General features: G+C 40.1%; 1 protein-coding gene across 1 annotated transcript in view; it reads left to right on the top strand.

The window, feature by feature from the left end:
- The window catches only part of LOC132396292 (15-hydroxyprostaglandin dehydrogenase [NAD(+)]-like), a 77646-nt gene that overhangs the window by 23558 nt on the left and 33654 nt on the right, over positions 1-20434 (top strand). The window contains exon 2 of the mRNA XM_059973819.1: positions 1671-1794. Within this exon, the coding sequence (XP_059829802.1) occupies positions 1671-1794 (124 nt within the window). The remainder of the gene's footprint in view (positions 1-1670; positions 1795-20434) is intronic.

Here is a 20434-nt window from a genome sequence, read left to right as displayed (position 1 = left end):
TAGCGGTACTCTCTCAGGGCATATCTTCCACAAGAGGAGGAAATAGGTGAAATATTTAAGGGGAACCTGAGGGATGACCTCTTCACTCAAATGGTGGTGGGAGTGCAAAACGAGCTGCAAAGTGACAGATGCTTGTTCGATTTCAACGTTGGATAAATACGTGGACGGGAAGCGTATGGTCTGGGTGCAGGTCGATGTGTCTAAGAAGAATAACAGTTTGGCATGGACTAGATGGGCTGAAGGGCTGTTTTCTGCACTATAGTGTTCTATGACTCTAAGAGCAGAAGCCATATGAAACAATTCAAGCAGACTTTTAAGTGGAAAGAAAGACAAGCATTTAATTGCCTTATTTGACTTCAAAGCTGCTTGCACTAATTGATGTACTTCAGAAGCAGTTTGAACTCCAAAATTAGGGCAGTAACTTGAGCATGGCAAGCTCCCATGACCATTGCATGAAAGGTTGGGCCAGGATTTTGTATCCCGCAGTAAGATGATGTTTGTCACAAGCTTAAGGCAAATTGCAGGCAAACATCCTTTTTTGATGCTGGTGCTTGCCAAGATCAGCTCACACAAATCCACCTGTTATGCTTCAAGTAAGCTGGCTAGGCACCCTTGTGCAATGAAGAATAACCACAGACAGTGAACTGGGAAAAAAATGAAGACATTATTTTAAACAATGTACAAAGCATAAAAGAAAGATTTGAGATGAAGTCCCACTCCCCAAACTCTGCCACATTCCACATCATTTTTATATTTTTGTTTTAATTATTCAAATGAATACACTTTGTCCTGATTCTTTGGGAAATGAAAGGTTCCTTGTCAGGTGGGAATGTGCAACAGCGAGGTCTAAATAAGGCAGCAGAGAATCAATATTAGACAGTCAGTGAGGGAATTCATTCTAATACTAACTTCAAATTCAGTTTCACTTATAAGGTCTGACTATTTCAAATTCAATAGGTTCAACAATATACATCCTGAAATTCTTTTCTTCACAACCATCCATGAAAACAGAGGAGCGCTCCAAAGAATGAATGAAAGTTAAATGTTAGAACCCCAAAGCCCCCGAGCACCCCCTCCCATGCATAAGTAGCAGTAAAGCAATGATTCCCCCCTCCCATCAGCAAAAAAAAATCATCATCCCCCCCCCCCCCACCGAGCACTCAAGAGTGTAGCTAAGTATCAATAAAGACACTAAAGACACACATTCTTGCAGAACCCCAAAGACTATCTGTTCACCTGGCAATTCAACATACCACAGGTTCTCTCTCTCGCTGATAAGGGAAAAAGAGGTGTCCCCATTTCACCATTTAATTAACCATTAAGAAACATAGAAGAGACATTGAATGTCAAAAAAACAGCTATCAAATATTGAATGGCCTAGATAGCGTGGATTTGGAGAGGAGAGTCTAAAAGCAAAGAGCACAGCCTCAAAATACAAGGACATCCCTTTAGAACAGATATGAGGAATTCCTTGACCAGAGCGTGATGATTCTATGGTATATATTGCTGCTGTGGATGGCTGTGGCCCACTTATTACTATTCTTGTTCAAACAAACAACAGGAGTTTCTGCTATCTTCAAGCTGAAGGGACAACGTGGAAGAACTGGTTTAACAGCTCAAAGTTCATCAGATGTTGTCAATGTTGTAAAGGAATTTTCTTCATCTTTCAGGTGGTTATGTGTGACATCAACCGTGAGCTAGGGGCAGTCACGAAAGCAGAGTTTGATCAGAAATATGAGTCTAGTCGAACTACATTTGTCTGCTGTGATGTCACATCCCAATCCCAACTGAAAGGTCAGTAGGTGTTTTACAGTTAAAGATTTCTTGTTAATGGACATTGAACTGCAAAAAGTTAAATCCCTCTGACATTGTTTCGCACTTTGAAATTAATGCAGTCATTACTAGGTCAGTCAAAAGCTCAACCATTTCATGGAAGATCCAAACTAGGGCTCTGAAAACTTCCAAGTGGCTAAAATGGAATGATAATCAGCGTTGGTGCCTAGTGCAAAGATATAGTGGAGGCCATTCCTCACAGCATTGTCTAGCCCACACAAAATGTTGGAGGAACTCAGCAGGTCAGGCAGCATCTATGGAAAGGAACGAACAATCGACATTTTAGGCTAACACCCTTCATCCGTACTCGGGCTAACGTCAACTCTTCATTCCTTTCCGTAGATGCTGCCTGACCTGCTGAGTTCCTCCTGCATTTTGTGTGTATTTTCCAGCAGCTATAGAATCTCTTGCATTTATTGTCTATCCCAGTTCTTTGAAAGCTTTCATCACACCTATTCTTACCCTCTTGACCTGTAAATTGCTTTTACAACCTTTCAATTATTTGACCAACTTCTAATTAAAAGCAGTCTTTCAGAGAATGCTTTCTAGCTCTTATAACCCAATGCCTAAAATAAAATGTTTCCCCTATCTCCCTCTTGTTTCCTCTGTAAGTTACCTTAAGTCTGTGTCCTTTTGGTTACTGATGCTTCTGCCGTTGAAAAGGATTTACTTACCCTGTTAAAACCCTTTGTTTTTTGAACACCTCCATTAAATCTTACACTCACCTTCTCCATATCAAATAACCAATCCCTATGCAAATAATTAATGACAGTACACCACCCGAAATTTAGCTGGTAATTTATACAGGTGACTGGCCTGATTTTGGCAGATAAGCAAATAATCTGTATTTGCATAGGTTTGTTTTTTGTTGAAGATTAAGTGAAAAAATCTTTCATATAAAACCATTGGGCATAGAAGCAGAATTAGGCCATGATGGCTCTGCCATCCCATCATGACTGACTTATTTTCCCTCTCAATCCCATTCTTTCACTTTCTCCCCCAATCTTTGATGTCCATTCTAAATAAGAACCTATCAGACTTAAATTCAAAACAATCTTTTTATGATATTTAGGGACCTTTTCCAATTTATAAAGTTTAACAGTGCACAGACTTTTATGTATATTTTTATCTTCTCTTCTTAAGTGAATATGGTTTTTTTTCTAATTATCCATTGTCATCCATCAGCTTTTTTCTTTGGTAGTTGGTAGGGGTTTGACTTTTTTATATATAAAAAAAATGTCTTTTATGATGTATGACCTATCTTTAAATTTTTGATTACAGAGTGGTATACTTTTATGTGTTATGCTATAACATTTTGATCAATTTTATTACAATATATGAATGTACACAAGTTATGTTGAGATGTATCTATGTGTTGCACTCTGTAAATCTTTTTTTCTTCTGAATAAAAATATTGTAAAAAGAAAAGAACCTATCAACCTCAGTTTTAAATGTACACAATTATTTAGCCTTTACATACCATTAAATATTGTAATTAAGCCTTGGCACAATGGCTTATAACTTCCCATCCCCAGTGGCCTGCTTGCTACAATTTCCCTTACAACAAGGTACAGTAGTATAATGGTTAGCACAATGCTTTACAGTACCATTGACCATGGTTCAATTCCCACCGCACTGTCAGGAGTCTGTACGTACTCCTTGTGACCGTGTGTGTTTCCTCCGGCTGCTCCAGTTTCCTCCCACAGTCCAAAGACTTATTCATTGGTGGGTTAATTGTTCATTGTAAATTTTCCTGTGATTAGGCTAGGATTAAATTGGGCTCAAAGGGCCTATTCCACGCTAAATGTGTTACGTACATACAACCCTGTAAAAGTATCAGCAGCGATAGGACACACCTGGAGTCTGGTTTTGCAGTAAACAAAACACTGTTTTATTAGTAACTATATAATATAGTAACTTAAACCAGGTAAATCAAGAGTTAACAGTGTTATGCATATATAGGTGTAAAAAAAAGTTCCCAAACTTATTCAAGCATAGGTGGTAAGTGGTACAGTCTTACGATGGTATGTAAGAAATCTTCAGTTCAAATGCACAGGTTAATAAACATGAGATGTTTATAATCCAAAGGCGAATGTTGTGAGAAGGCAATTAAATCGATATTCCACAGATTCCATGACAGCAACACAAAATAACATCAGCAGTAGGTTTTATCTCCGGAGTTGTTCCACTCCACACACAAAGTATCATCGACAGTGATCTTCAATGAATATCCTTTCAACACAAGTGGTACCACAGCCGAATTCAGCTACGGGACATCTCAAAGTGGTGGCCACAGGATACTCAAACAGAATCCACGTATGGATTATCACCAAGTAGCTCATCACAAAGGGGACCATCTTCAAGGGAACCACCACCCAGTCAAGGGTCGACGCACCAGTAGATTCCACAAGGGTACCTAATCACACACAACGTGATAGCCACTTATCCAGTTCCATGACATATGAAATAACTCCAAAGTTGATATGCCACAGGGGTGCCTTTCTTCAGTGAACTACTACACCCAGACAAAAGGGTAAACAAACACGTGGTACTCACAAAGGTTTTCCCCTCACCAGAGAACCCACTCCTGTGAATTAACTATGTGACAATCACACTTTCGTATTCGAATGGAAACAAATTCATCCTCATGGGCTACTTAGAGAGAGAGTACAAACAGTGATCTCTTTGTCACTAGGTTGCTTCTGTTTCAAACCTTCCTCTCCCCTCTTCTCTTCTCTGCAAACTTTTTCTAGTTGTAGCACTTGTGAGAGTCATTTTTCAATATTCTGGATCGATCTGAACTCACCCCTTTGGGCTACTGAAAGTTTAAACTGGTGACTGACTCACTGGTGTCTTCCATTGACAGAATCCATCTTGACTCTAACTCTGTGTGTCTGTGTGTCTGTGACTGTCCTTGTTTATCGAAAACAAGCTGCAGAGAAGCCATAACATCGATTGTCCATCAAATAACTCCACCTCTCTCACCATAGTAACCAAGCAACTTTGTAATCAGTAGGAATTCAAGTGTCCAAAAGTCAGTCTCATTCTCCCAGCGTTTAAAGTGACAGTCCACAGAAAAAATGAACCCTGGGGATACATAACATATGGCAATAAATACTTAAATAAACATTTAAAACCCTGGAACCAACGATTCTACTCTCACTCTCTGTATAAACTGTGACCTTATACAGTTGAGTCTTAGTTAGTTGTTTCTTTTGATAAATTGTTACCAAAAGCCATCAGGGAGATATTTAATTCAAATTCCTCAAAATTATACTTTTCATCAAGGAATAATATAGAACAGTAAAGACCAGAGATTCCACAAAATATTTATTTAAAGCTGTAATGAACATGTGAATCCAGTCGTTCTTACACTGGACTATAATGTTTACTGTGTTGTATCTAGTACAGGACTATTACAGTTCATGATTATTGAATTTGATGCAAAAAAGGGATTGGTTTAGCCATTGTTCCCATACTGAGCAAAATGGACGTTAGGTTAAACCCACTTCTCCACTCTTCATCCATAGACCTGCAAATCACTGCTTTTCAAATTTACTGTATATATGAAGGTTTCTGTTCCAAATTAGCTCTTTCAAATCTCGCTAACCTGTCACCAATTAACTGAAATCCCCATCAGATTTCATGAACCCATGGACACAACCTTAATATTTCTCTTCTGAGTTATTTAGTTACTTACCTATTGTTGTAACTTCCAGTATTTTTTATGTCTTTCACCGCACTACCACCACAAAAACAAATTTCATGACAACATACACAAGATCATGGAGGGATTCATCAAATCGGGCATCAGCATCAGAGGGGGATAAAGAGTCTGCTGAAAGAACTCAGCCTCAAGCATCGACTGTTTATTGCCATCCACAAATTCTGCATGACTTTCTGAGTTCCTCCAGCATTTTGTGTGTTGCTCAAAATTTCCGGCATCTGCAGAATATCTTACGCTCAACATTTCACATGCTCAATGATAATGAACCTGATTCTGAATTCTGATCCTATATAATATACTTATTGACCTCTATACCCTGGAAGGAGAATCTTTCTGTTCATAACCACAAGATGCTGCAGGTGCTAGAAATCCAGAGCAACACACACAAAATGCTGGAGGAACTCAGCAGATCAGGTAGCATCTATGGAAATGAATAAACAGGTGACATTTTGGAGCAAGAGCTTTCATCAGAAAAGGAAAGATGTCAGAATAAGAAAGTGGAGGAGGTGAAGGAGGACATGCTAGATGATACGTTAAGCCAGGTAGGCGGGGGGTAGGGGAGAGATGAAGTAAGAAGAAGGGGTAAAATGTGGAAAAACTAATGGGCTGAAGAAGGAGGAACCTAATAGGAAAGGAGACTGGACCATGGGGAGAAAGGAAGGGGGAGGAGCAGTAGGGAGAGGTGATAGCAGGTGAGGAGAAAATGTAAGAGGGGTCCTGAGTGGGGAAATGAAGAAGAGGGTAAAAACGGAAAAAAAACTAAAAATGGTGGCTTGTGAATGAATTCAGAATCCTGCTCTTGTCACCCAACAATTAGGTCACTGGGATAAGGGGAGAAAGTGAAAGGAGCAACTGCATAAGAGAGAAACAGCTGGTGAAATGCACAACGCCCAGCACAAAACACTGTTGAGTCAAAAGCTGACAACAATAAGGGAAAAAGTCACTTACAAATCTAATTGTATTATTCTTCAAAGCAAAATCTGACATAAATATCAGCGTATATATACACACACACACACACACATATACATATACATACATACACCTAAGAGTTATGCACAGTATTGTATATGGAGCAAACTGCTGGAGAAAATTATTGAAGCAGGGAGAAAGACAACATTTAAAAAACATTTGGATAAACACATGGTTAGGGAAAATTCAGAGGGATGTGAGGCAAATACAGAAAAATGGAACTATTTGAATAGATATCTTGGTTGGCATGGATGAGATGGACTGAGGGGCCATTTCTGTGCTGTGTTGTTCTACGGCTCTATGACTATGACTTTCAGCAAATGGTTCGGATTTGTTTGAAATTTCTGCTCTGCTTGGTAGAGGAGCTGACTGACTCGAAATGAATTGTTTAATTACTTCATTAAAGTAATGAGACATACCATACAAGATCAATTTTGTTTTTTTATCATGATTTTGAATCATTTGATGACTCAATCTCAAAGCCATGGTGGTTAGTTGAAATGAAATGAAACACAAATAGAATTTGAAACCACCAACATTTACCACAACTCACTCTGAACTGATTCTGCTACCCACACACGCACTTCTAGGAATCTGTCCAACTCACGTTCCAGTATTCCTTTTTGCTTGCTCAGTTTTTCTTCTTCTGCACAATGGTTGTGTGCCAGTTAGTCTTTGTTTATATATGATTTTTTTTTTTGTAAAATTCTGCTTTCTTTTTTCCTGTAAGTGACTGCAAGAAAATTAATCTCATGTTCATTGTGACGAGAGGTCTAGGTGAGGATGGTAGGGACCAAAGTGCTGGAATATCCAGGGTCTAGAATCAAGACACGATTTCAAGACTGAGATGAGAACAAGGTTCTTGACTGGATGCTAGAGGAAAGCTTGACGAGACTAGATGAGAATCCAAACGAAAACAGAAATCCCAAATACAATCACAGACTGAACCAAACTTGAGCTGACTATTGAGCACTGAATCTGTGTTCAGGTGCTCTTTGTCAAAGCATGGCCGCCAATTAGCAGAGCAAGCCCGAATCTTTAAAAGGGCCGAGCCAGCTATCCATTCTGCGGAGAATTGGAGCTGGCACAGTCAGGCGTGTATTGTAACAATGCCAACTGGTAACATGCACATACTTTGGTAATAAACTTGCTTTGAATTTTGTACCTCAGCTTTTGACAAGTAGCCCATCTTCACTGATTCTGTATCATAATTAACTACAACTCATGTCATCAGTATCATTTATTTGTTTATTATTTATTTGCATATTTTCTCTTCTTTTGTACATTGATTGTTAGTCAGTCCTTATGTATGATTTTCATCGGCTGTATTGTATTTCTTTGTTCTACAAGATGTCCACAAGACAATGAATCTCAAGCAGGTATACGGTGACATACTGAATACATATTTTCATAATAAATTTACTTTGATCTTTGAACAGTGAACCACCATCATGATATAAATGACCAGTGCAGACAAACTTCGATGCATGTTAGATCACCATATCATTTTTTAGCAAGTCCCCTTCTCGTGCTTCCTGGTGAGAATATAATGGTCTGTGACCTGAAAAGTGGGTAGGTTGGCCAGATAACATCTACAGGACAATCAAGAGTTCTTCATTAGAGCTGACAACCATGCAACTGTTTAGCTTCCTTTGGTTGTGTTTCATGTAGTTAACCTGTTCGAACATCATTTAATTTTTCCTGTCAGATACTCTCTATATCCGCAATATCCGCAGATATACAGTACTGACTAAGAGTCTTAGAAGCATATATATGCCTGGGTGCTTAAGTCTTTTACGCAGTATTGTATTGTTAACGTGGACAGTAGAGTGAGTTTGCAAATTTGGCAAGAGCATAGGATATGGGAATGTCGAGGGTGGAGTGCTGTTGGAGGGGTGTGGGACAGGTGACAGATGTGCCCGGGGTGCAGATACTCCCAGCCCTGAGACACCAGATAAGGTCAGTTGATTCCAGACAATTGGTGTATTGATCATTACAGAATGTCTCTTTGGTGCTTCCCGCTCCCTCACCTCAATTCCCCTACTATGCAAAAAACTATCCAGCCTTCTCTTATATATATTCACTGAGGTAGCCTCCACTGCTTCATTGGGCAGAGAATTCCACAAATTCAGCACTCTCTGGGAAAAGCAGTTCCCCCTCATCTCAATCCTAAATCTGCACCACTGAATCTTGAGGCTATGTCCCCTAGTTCTGGTCTCACTTACCAGTGGAAACCACTTTCCTGCCTCTATCTTATCTATCCCTTTCATAAATTTATATGTTTCTATAATATCTCCTCTCATATCATATAATATCTCCAGAGAGTTCAGGCCCACAAGTTTGCTCAACATGACCTGTTTAGTGATAACTAATGCATCGAGGTCATCACCTTCCATTGCATCCATAACGTCTCTCTTTGGCATGTTAGACGTGTCTTCCACTGTGAAGACCAACACAAATTAGTCATTCAAAGCCTCTGCCATTTCCTTATTATCCAATATCAATCCACCCTTCTCATCCTCCAAGGAATATACGTTCACTTTGGCCACCCTTTTCCACTTTATATAATTATTAAAATCTTTTACTATCCATTATACTTTGTGCAAGTTTATTTTCATAATCTAGCTTCCCTTTCTTTATTGCTTGCTTCATGGTTCTTTGTTGCTTTTTAAAGTTTTCTTCATCTTCCAGTTTCCCATTACTCTTGGCAACTTTGTACACGCGAGCTTTTAGTTTGATGCCTACTTTTATTTTCTTCATTATCCAAGGCTGGCTGTCATGCCCTTACTGCCCTTCCTTTTAACTGGAATATACTTTTGCTAAGCACTGTGAAAAATCTCTTTGTATGTCTTCCACTGTTCCTCAACTGTCCCACCATATAGCCCGTGTTCCCAGTCTATACTAGCCAAATCCTCCCTCATCCCCTTGTAGTCTCCATTGTTTAGGCATAATACACTCGTTTTGGATTGAGCTATTGCACCTTCCATTTGTATAAGAAACTCACCCATACTGTGATCGCTATTTCCAAGAGGATCCCTAACTACAAGATCACTAATTTGAACTCATTGCACAGGACCAGATCCAAGGTAGCACATTCTTTGTAGGTTCAGTAACATGCAGTTCAGGAAAGCTATCACAGATGTATTCTATGAAGTCCTCCTCAAGACTGCCTCAACCAACTTGATTCACCCAATCTATGTGCAAGTTAAAGTCCCCCATGATAACTGCTGTTCCATTCTTACATGTCTCAGATATTCCTCTGTTTATTGTCTGTGCACTGTACTATTATTATTTTGTGGCCTATAGACAACTCCCACCAGTGATTTTACTATTCCTATTTTCTACCCAGGTGGATTCAACATTCTGTTCCTTAGATCTTATATCGTCTCTCACTATTGACCTCATAGCGTCTTTAATTAAGAGTGCTACCCACCTTCCTTACCTTCATGCCTATCCTCCATTACCTGATATCCTTGGATATTTAATTCCCAATCATCTCCACCCTTCAACCATTTCTCTGTTATGGCCACTAAATCATACCCCTTTGTACTGATTTGTGCCACAAGTTCACTGACCTTCGAATACTACGGACATTCAGATAAAGTGCCCTTACACTCATTGTGCTTTTATAATCTTGTAATCTTTTTCCCTTTTTCACTTTTCTTCACTCCATTCTTACTTTTCTTTTTTATCTTTTGTTTTTACTTTATCCACACTTTTCTCTTCTTACTTCATACATACTTCTCCGATCTGTTGAACCCAGCCACCTATTTAGTTTAAAGCCCTATCCACAGCCCCAATTATGTGATTCGTGAGGATCCAGGTCCCATCACGGTTCAGGTGGAGCCCGAAACATTGGAATAGCTCCCTCCTTCCCCAATACTGGTGCCAACTTCCCATGAATTCAAACCCACTTCTCCCACACCAATACGCATTTAATTCTCCAGTCTTCTTGACCCTGTGCCAATTTGCAAGTGGCTCAGGTAGTGATCCTCAGGCTACCACCTTTTTGGTTCTGCTTTTTAATTTAGCCTGTAGCTGTTCAAATTCCCTCAGCAGAACCTCTTTCCTCATTCTACCAATGTCATTGGTACCACGACAACTAGATCTCTCCCCTCCCACTGCAAGTTCCTCTGCAGGTCAGATATGATGTCCTGAGCCTGGCACCAGGCAGGCAACACAGCCTTCGGGACGCTCTATCCTCACGACAGACAAATCTGCCTATTCCCCTGACTATACTAACCACAATTGCCACTACATTTCTCTTCTCTAGAATGGCTCGCTGAACTACAGTGCCACATCCTTCCTGCAGCCCACACTCTCATCCACCCAGGGAGCAAGAAGCTCAGACCTACTGGAGAAGCCCAAGGGATGAGGGTCCTCCAGCACCATCTCTTGGATCTCACTACCCACCTCACTCGCAGTCACCCCACTTGACCACAGACCGAATCTGAGGCAGCTGATCTAATGGGTGTGACTCCCTCCTGAAATAGAGAATCCAAGTAACTCTCCCCCTCCCTGATGTGCCGCAGTGTTTGGATCTCAGATTCCAGGTCATCAGCTTTGAACCCGAGTTCCTCGAGCAGCCAACACTTGCTGCCGATGTGGCCACCAGGAACCACAATGGGGTCCACCAGCTCCCGCATCATGCAGCTGCAGCGATCAAATTTATTTATAATATACTTCTTACAGTAATTCATAGCTTCCCTATTATGTAATCAGTGTACTACTGTTGCAAAGCCACGAATTTCACAGCACATGCCAGTGATGTTAAATCTGATTCTGAATGTGCTGTTGGCTCTTATTGCTGTTCGTAATAGATTCGCCCCTCTGTTCAAAGCTACATTGACAGAGCAGCTCAGGTGGTTGTGGATATAGATAAGCATATCACAGAAAACAGCCTCCCATCCACGGACTCTCTCTGTACTGCTCACTACCTCAGTAAAGAGGCCAGCATGATCAAAGACCTCACCCACCCCAGACGTGTTCTCTTCTTTTCTCTCCCGTTAGGGAAAAGCCTAAAAGCATGTACGAACAGGCTCAAAGGCAGGAGCAACTCTGTTGTAATAAGCCATCTAAATAGCTCTCTTGTTTGACAAGGTGGCCTTTTAATTTCACAATCAACCTTTATGGCCTTGCATCTTATCATTTGTCTGCTCTGCATGTTGTGTATTTAATATTTCAGTGTATTGTGTATTTAATATTTACACATGAGTAATGCTGTAAATACTGTATATTGTTTGATTAAACATTTATTTGTTTAACTAATACATTCCAGATTGAATGTAAAGGTACGTGAATGGTATACAGCATTACACTACCACATCATAAGTAAAGAAACAAAGTGCACACATTCACCTGGTTTCCCCGTGTTTTTCTTTCAATTAGTTTTATGTTTTAGAATTAAAACTGCAACAGAGATGATGAGGAAATTTTAAATGAACCCGACGACTACCTACCTGGTGTAGAACAGCGAGACGTTCAAGTTCGGATTTGAAACAACATCTCCTCGACAATCTCCATCAGCACAGGTGGCAGGATATGGCGATTTGCTTAGCCCCCTGCTCTGCTGGCTTTATACTTATGACTGTGAGGCCAAGCACAGCTCCATTGCCAGCCTGGTATGGGAACACCAATGCCCTTGAAAAATCCTACTATAAGTAATGGATACAGCCCAGTCCCTCACGGGTAAAGTCCTCACCACCATTGAGCACATATACATGAAGCATTGTCTCAGGGAAGCAGCATCCATTGTCAGGGACACCTACCAACCAGGTGAGGCCATACTCTCCTCTTGCTGCTATCATCAGGAAAAAAGGTTCTGGGGCTTTACAACTCACACTACCAGGTTCAGGAACAGTTATTACCCCTCAACCATCAGGCTCTTGAAACAAAGGGCTTAACTTCACTCAACTGGACATACCCCATCACTGAATTGCTTCTACGAACCTATCAACTCACTTTCAAGGACTCTTCATCTCATGTTCTTGATGTTTATTGTCTATATATTTATTATTCCTTGCTTTTTCTATTTGCACAGTTTGTTGTCTTTTGCACACTGGTTGAATCCCAAAGTTGGTGCAGTCTTTCATTGATTCTATTATGATTATTATTCTATTCTATTGATTTATTGAATATGCCCACAAGAAAATGAATCTCAGAGACGTATATGGTGACATAGATAGATAGATAGGTGCACTAAGATAGATACATTTACTTTGAAATTTGAACTTTTGAACTTTGAGTTTTAAAAAAATCTCAGCACTTCTTTTCTTCACAAGAGGAGAAAGACGTTCGAGTTTAAAAGAGAAGAAAAAGGATGAATTCATAGGTTCATAAATAATTCTGGGTATTTATAATAATCATAAATTTTAAAGGAACAGAACTAGCTGGTTACACTGGAAAGATTGATGTGCACGATTGCACAACAGATATCTGGATTTTACATACTGAGTGAATTGAGCGGTATAATAAGGCACAAGGAATAGTCAATGAAAAGTGAGTTTTGCTGAATGCATTGTGTTTAAAGACATTGAGATTGCTTAGAAGTTGAACTGCTCCAACTAAACCAGCCAAAATTAGCTTTGCTGATATCGTGAATGTAATGCAGGAATATTGAGAACTGAAACCATTGCAGAACACTTTATGTTTCATAAGCAGAATCAAAAGGAAGGGGATTCCATTTCAGCATGTGACCGAATTTAAAAAAAAAACTGAGCATTGTCAGTTTAGTGAAGGGTTTAATGGGGCACTAAAAGATTGTTTAGTTTGTGGAATCTTTCGAGAAAGCATTCAAAAATGGCTCCTATCTGAAAGACAACTCACATTTAAAAAAGCAGTTGAAATTGCTGTATTGACTGAACCAGCAGGGAGGGACGCAGATGAATTGGAGTCAGGAATGAAAGTGACCATGAACAAAATGGAAACATCTAAACTGAAACCTTCCCGGCCAAACAAATTTTGCTACCGCTGTGGCAGGGGCTCATATTCACAGGACCAATGCAGATTTAAAGGTAAAATTTGCAGAAAGTGTAACACAGTAGGATACATACAAAGACCATGTCAGACAGACAAAAATAAATGGACTGTACAGGGAAGAGACAGTGATAAAAAGAGAAGTTATAGTTTCAAAAAACAGCACTAATTTGCATGCTGTTGATGAAAAAAAATCTGATAATGATGAGAATGACACTGTTTGAGATTGCCAGGTATAATGTTGTGGCCATCACTGAATTTTGGCTGAAGGATGATTGGAGTTAGAAGCTGAATCTCCAAGGTTACACGTTGTATCGGAGGGATAGGAAGGTAGGCAGAGGGGGTGGTGTTGCTCTACTGGTAAAAAATGGCATCAAATCAGTAGAAAGATGTGACATAGGATTGGAAGATGTTGAATCTTGTGGGTTGAGTTAAGAAACTACAAGGATAAAAGGACCCTGATGGCAGTTATATACAGGCTGTGTTTCAGTGGAGTGAGGGAAACCACAACAGTATGAGAAAAGAGTTGGCCAAAGTAAATTGGAAGGAGCTGCTGGCAGGGATGTCAGCAGAGCACCAAATGGCATGAGTTTCTGAGGAAAATGGGGAAGGTGTAGGACATGAGTATTCCAAAAATGACAATATACTCAAATGGTAAAATATTACAACCGCGGCTGACAAGGGAAGACAAAGCTAATGTAAAAGCAAAGGGAACACATACAACAAAGCAAAAATTAGTGGGAAGATAGAGGATTGGGAAGTTTTTAAAAACCTACAGAAAGGAACTAAAAAGAACCATTAGAAGGGAAAAGATGAAATATGAAAGCAAGCTAGCAAAAAATATCAAAGTGGATAGTAAAAGCTTTTTCAAGTATGCAAAAATAAAATAGAGATGAGGGTGGGTATAGGACCACTAGAAATTAAGGCAGGAGAATTAATAATGGGGAACAAGAAGATGGCAAATGAATTAAATGAGTATTTTGCATCAGTCTGCACCGTGGAAGACACTAGCAGTGTGCCAGATGTTGTAGTGTGTGAAGGAAGAGAAATGGTTACAGTTACTGTTACAAGGGAGAGGGCGCTAAAAAAGCTGAAAGACCTTAAGGTACATTAGTCACCCAGACCAAATTAATTGCACCCCAGGTTCCTGAAAGAAATAGTGTTAGAGATTGGGGTGGCATTAGCAATGATCTTTCAAAAATCATCGCAAATATCACTCCACTCTTTAAGAAAAGAGGAAAGCAACAGAAAGGAAATTACAGACCGATTAGCCTGACCTCAGTGTTTGGGATGATGTTAGAGTCAATTGTTAAGGATAAGGTGATGGAGTACTTGGTGACACAGGACAAGATAGGATAAAGTCAGCATGGTTTCCTTCAGGGGAAATTCTGCCTGATGAACCTGTTGGAAATCTTTGAGGAGATTATAAGTAGTAAAGATAAAGGTGATGCAGTGGATGTTGTATATTTGGACGTTCAGAAGGCCTTTGACAAGGTGCCACACATGAGGCTGCTTACCAAGTTAAGAGCAGGAACTTTACTATCATGGTAACTAGGTAATTTCTAAGGTAAGGACATGTTCAGCACAGCTTTGTGGGCCGAAGTGCCAGTATTGTGCTGTAGGTTTTCTATGTTTCTATGGTTAGACCATTGACTAATTGGAAGAAAGCAGTGAGTGGGAATAAAAGGATCCTTGTCTGCCAGTGACTTGTGGTATTCCATGGGGGGGTTAGTGTTGGGACCATTTCTTTTTATGCTGTATGACTTTGTTGCCAAGTTTGCAGATGATACAAAGATTGGTGGAAGGGCAGGTAGTTTTGAAGAAACAGGTAAGATGCAAAGGACTTAGACAGATTAGGAGAATGCGTAAGAAAGTGACAAATGAAATATAATGTTGGAAAATGCATGGTCATGCACTTTGGTAGTAGAAATAAATGTGTAGACAATTTTCTAAATGGGGAGAAAATCCAAAAATCTGAGATGCAAAGGGTCTTGGGAATCCTCGTGTAGAACATCCTAAAGGCTAACTTGCAGGTTGAGTCAGTGGTGAGAAAGGCAAATGTCTAATATACAAGGGCAGGGATGTAATGCTGAGGTTTTATAAGGTGTTGGCGGGGTCTCACCTTGAGTATTGTGAACAGTTTTAGGCTCCTCATCTTAAAAAAAAGAGTTGCTGGCATTGGAGAGGGTCCAGAGGTTCACAAGGATGGTTCCAGGAATGAAAGGGTTATCATACGAGGAAAATTTGATGGCTCTGGATCTGTATTCACTGGAATTCAGAAGGATGAGGGGGATCTCATTGAAACCTTTCGCATGTTGAAAGGCCTAGGCATAGTAGATGTGGAAAGGATGTTTCCCATGGTGTGAAAATCTAGGACAAGTGGACACAGCCTCAGGATCGAAGGACATCCATTCAAAACAGAGATGTTGAGAAATTTCTTTAGCCAGAGAGTGGTGTATTTGTGGAATTTGTTGCCACATGCAGTTGTGGAGGCCAGTTTGCTGGGTGTATTTAAGTCAGAGATTGATAGGTTCTTGATTGGACATGGCATCAAAGGTTATGGGGAGAAGGCCAGGAAATGGAGTTGAAGAGAAGAAAGAAAAGGATCAGCCATGATTAAATGACAGAGCAGACTCAATGGGCCAAATGACGTAATTCTGCTCCTACACCTTATGGACACAAGATTGACTAGCCTTGAGATTCACAATGTGAAAACTAACAATAAACGAGCAACGTGGCTTACACAAGGAGTGAATAGCAAATTAATTACAATGTACAGTAGTTAGACACTGGCTCAGCTGTTTCAATCATTTCACAAAATGAGTTTGGACAGCATTTCAAAGATACGGAACTGAAGCCTATAGATATTCAAGTAAGAAATTACACTGGAGAAAAGATAACTTTTGTGGGAATGACATTTGTAACAGTAAAATACAACAAACAACAAGCCACTTTGGGTTTGTATATTGTAAATACAGGTAAGCCAGCATTGTAGGAATGTGATTGGTTGAGACAACTAAAACTTGATTGGCGATCCATCTACCATTTTAATGCCACATCCCCCGCAATAAAGTCAACTGTAAGAGAATTAAGAAAGGTTATGGATAATGCCACAGCTGTGTTCAGCTTTGGAAAACATAATCATATCAAGGGTAAAATAGTGTTAAATAAGAATGCCACACCCAAATTTTACAAAGCCCATCCAGTTCCTTATACCATCCATGACAAGCACTTCAGCAAAGTGGACTTAGCTAGTCATTACATGCTATTATAGAAATAGAAATTATAGAAATCTACAGCACATGACAGGCCCTTCAGCCCACAATGTTGTGCCGACCATGTAACCTACATATTCTGCATTCCATTATTGGTTTACTTTGTACTTCCTCAATCTGAGATCCATATGAATGGTAAGCAAGACGAGCTTTCCACTGTAATTTGGTGCATGTGACAATAATAAGCCAATTTCATTTCTATCCACCTGCGTGTGATCCTGATGTTCTCCTTGTGGTCTGCATCTTGTCCCCGTCAACAAATATCCTTCTCTGGATTCTCCAGTTTCCTCCGATGTCCCATGCTAGATTGAATGGTTGCTATAAATTGCCCATAATGTGGCAAACTGGTAATTGGAAATTGATTTATTACAGTGGAAAGTTAGTTTCACATGACATCCAAGCAGATATTTCATACATAAATACATGGGGGCAAAGGCAATAACAGAATGGAGAATATACTGTAGTGTTACAGTTCAGAGAAAATGCAGTGCATATAGTTAAATAAGACTATAAGAAATAGGAGCAGAATTAGGCCATTTGGCCCATTGAGTCTGCTCCACTATTCAATCGTTGCTGATTTATTTTCCTCTCACAATCCCATTCTCCTGCCTTCTCTCCATAACACTTGATGCCGTTACTAACTAAGTACCTATCAACTCCACGTTAACCTTACCCAATGACTTGGCTTCCACATCTGTATGTAGAAATGAATTCCACAAATTCATCACCTTCTAACTGAAGAAATTCCTCCTCAGATACAAAGGTTATGACAAGGTAAACTGATAAATCAGGATCTCTTTGTTGCACAAGAGGTCAATTCACCAGTCTTTAACAATTTGTCCTTGAGCTTCGAGGTACTTGATCTTGAGCTTTTGTACCTTCTCCCCATTGGAAAGGAGGAGAAGAGGGAATGACCAGGATTGGATGGGTCTGTGATGATATTGGCTGCTTTCCCAGAGCAGCAGAAAGCAAAGACTGAGTCTATAGCTGGTTTTTGTGATAGACTGAGCTGTGTCCAAAACTTTCTGCAACTTCTTGCAGTCTTGGACAGAGCAATTCCCATACCAACCCGTGATGTTTCTATATTCTGTAATTTCTATGGTGCATCTGAAAAGATTGGTGAGATTCAACAGGGCCATGCCAAATTTCCTTAGCCATTGAAGGAAGTGGAGGCACCGGTACACTTTCTTGGTTGTAATGTCATTGTGACTTAAAGCTCTCAACCATGTCCACATGGGCACTATAGATACTGATGGGATGTGTGAGAGACTGGATTAGGGGAATGGGACCGAGAGCCAGTGGATTCTCAATGGCCTGAATGGCCACCTAATTATAAGGAAGTATGAGATATTACAATATGAGTTAAATTCTGGCAATTTGTGCCAGCCTTGCCAGTCCTGCTTACAACCTGCAAACAACAGAAAAGCTCTGTTATTATAAAAAGCTTTGAAATTATATTCATAAACACAAGAAATTCTACAAATGCTGAAAATAGAAAACAACACACATAAAATGCTGGAGGAACTCAGCAGGTCAGGCAGCATCTATGGAAATGAATAAACAGTCAGCATTTTGAGCCAAGAACGTCCCTCAGGACTGGGAAGGAAGGGGGAAGACGTCACAATAACAGGTGGGAGGAGAGGGGAAGGTGAATAGCTAAAAGGTGATAGGTGATAGATGGGTAGAAAATGTAAAGGGCTACAGAAGGAAGGAATCTGATATGAAAAAAATGGTGGCAGAGATGGTTCCAGGAAGGATACATGGTCGTGGTAACGAAGCTTGGTTCATACATGGTCAAAGAGTCGGAGGGCAGCCCAGATCACAGAGGGGGGGCAGTGAGAGAGGGTCTTATCGAAGAGAAGATTTATCCTGATTGAGGAGTTTGATATTTTTGTGTGCACATTTATTTCCATAAGTTCAGTAACAGGAGAGAGCTGCTGAAGCTTTATTAGCGAGACACAAGGAGAAAAGGTTCCTATTTGATACGATCTCATGGTGTAACAAAGCAATTCACAGGCGCTAAGGTACTCTTGTAGTCTCGCACCAGAGGACACTGGGAGCTAAAGTTCATTTTCTTTTTCAGTGCTGTCAATTGAGAAACTAATGTTCAGGCAACCAATGAAAAATTTCCTGTTACAGGAGCATTTTATAAGTCAGCCATTACTTATTTAATTCTACTTTTTACTTAGCACGGTAACAGGCCTTTCCAGTTCCAAAAGCTCATGCTGCCCAATTATACCCATGTGATCAATTAGCCTACATCTATATCTTTATATACCCTATATCTTTGGAATGTGGGAGGAATTCAAAGTAGCTAGAGGTGAGCCATGTGGTCATGGGGAGAACATATAAGCTCCTTACATACAGCCGTGGGAACTGAACCTGGGTCACCGGTGCTGTAAAGCAAGGCACACTTACTCACATGGAGTTGCCCCCTGCACACCCACCCAGTTTTTCCATTCACTTCCCTGGAGTGAGAGTTGAACCTACAATTGTATGACTCAGAACCAAGACTACTAACAGCCATAACACAGCCAGCACTGTAAATACAATGGACACTTTGTCTGCAAAACCCCAAATCAATACAAAGAATATTAAATCAAGATGGATGAAATGAATCAAGGCATTGATCTCCCATGCTGTAATTGAACAGAATATGTTTGTGGGGCTCAGAGGCTTATTTCTAATTCACATTGCTATTTTTCTCATGTTTCTCTATTCCAAGTAACTGAAATATATTCAATATGAGATCACAGCTGAACTGTAGAACAGTAGTAAAGATGTTTTATTTGGTTCATACCTCCTCCATATATTTCAAATTTACATGTATATCTTCCATAGTTCAAACATTTTCTAACAGGTATTTACAAAAGCATTATTGGAAGTGATGCAACTAAGGATTTATCTCTGATTGTCTGCTTAGTTTTCAATAAGGTCTCATCTTAGCACAGTCATTCTTCTCTCTTTCTTCACTACCTTGTATAACATATGAATGATTTATATCTGTACCTGCATACCTGTGATGTTCAAAGTTCAAAGTACATTTATTATCAAAATATTAGCAAGAGAAAATCTGCAGGTGCTGGAAATCCAAAGCAACACACAGAAAATGCTGAAGGAACTCAGCAGGTCAGTCAGCATCTATGGAAAAGAGTAGAGGCGATGTTTCAGGCCGAGACCCTCCAGCAGGACTAGAGAAAAAGAGAGATGAGGAGTCAGTATTAGAAGGTGGGGGAAGCGAGGAAGAAACACAAGGTGATATGTGAAACTGGGAGGGGCAAGGGGTGAAGTAAAGAGTTGGGAAGCTGATTGGTGAAAGAGATACACGGCTGGAGAAGGGAGAATCTGATAGGAGAGGACAGAAGGCCATGTAAGAAAGATTAAGGGGAAGAGTACCAGAGGGAGGTGATGAGCAGGCAAGGAGATAAGGTGAGGGGGCAAAGGGAAATGGTGAATAAAGAAGGGGGGAATACTAGAAGTTTGAGAAATCAATGTTCATGCCATCGGGCTGGAGGAATATAAAGAATATATTCCATCATCAACTCTGCCCCCAACCGCATCTCTTTCATTTCGCACCCATCTGCCCTCACCTGATCTTTCCGCCATCCCACCAGGGATAGGGTTCCTCTTTTCCGCCACCCCACCAGCCTCC

The sequence above is a fragment of the Hypanus sabinus genome, chromosome 7 (genome assembly GCF_030144855.1).
Source record: "Hypanus sabinus isolate sHypSab1 chromosome 7, sHypSab1.hap1, whole genome shotgun sequence".
NCBI classification, from domain to species: Eukaryota; Metazoa; Chordata; class Chondrichthyes; order Myliobatiformes; family Dasyatidae; genus Hypanus; species Hypanus sabinus.
Note: the sequence above shows the minus strand (reverse complement) of the source record. Positions and strands in the feature narration are given on the sequence as shown.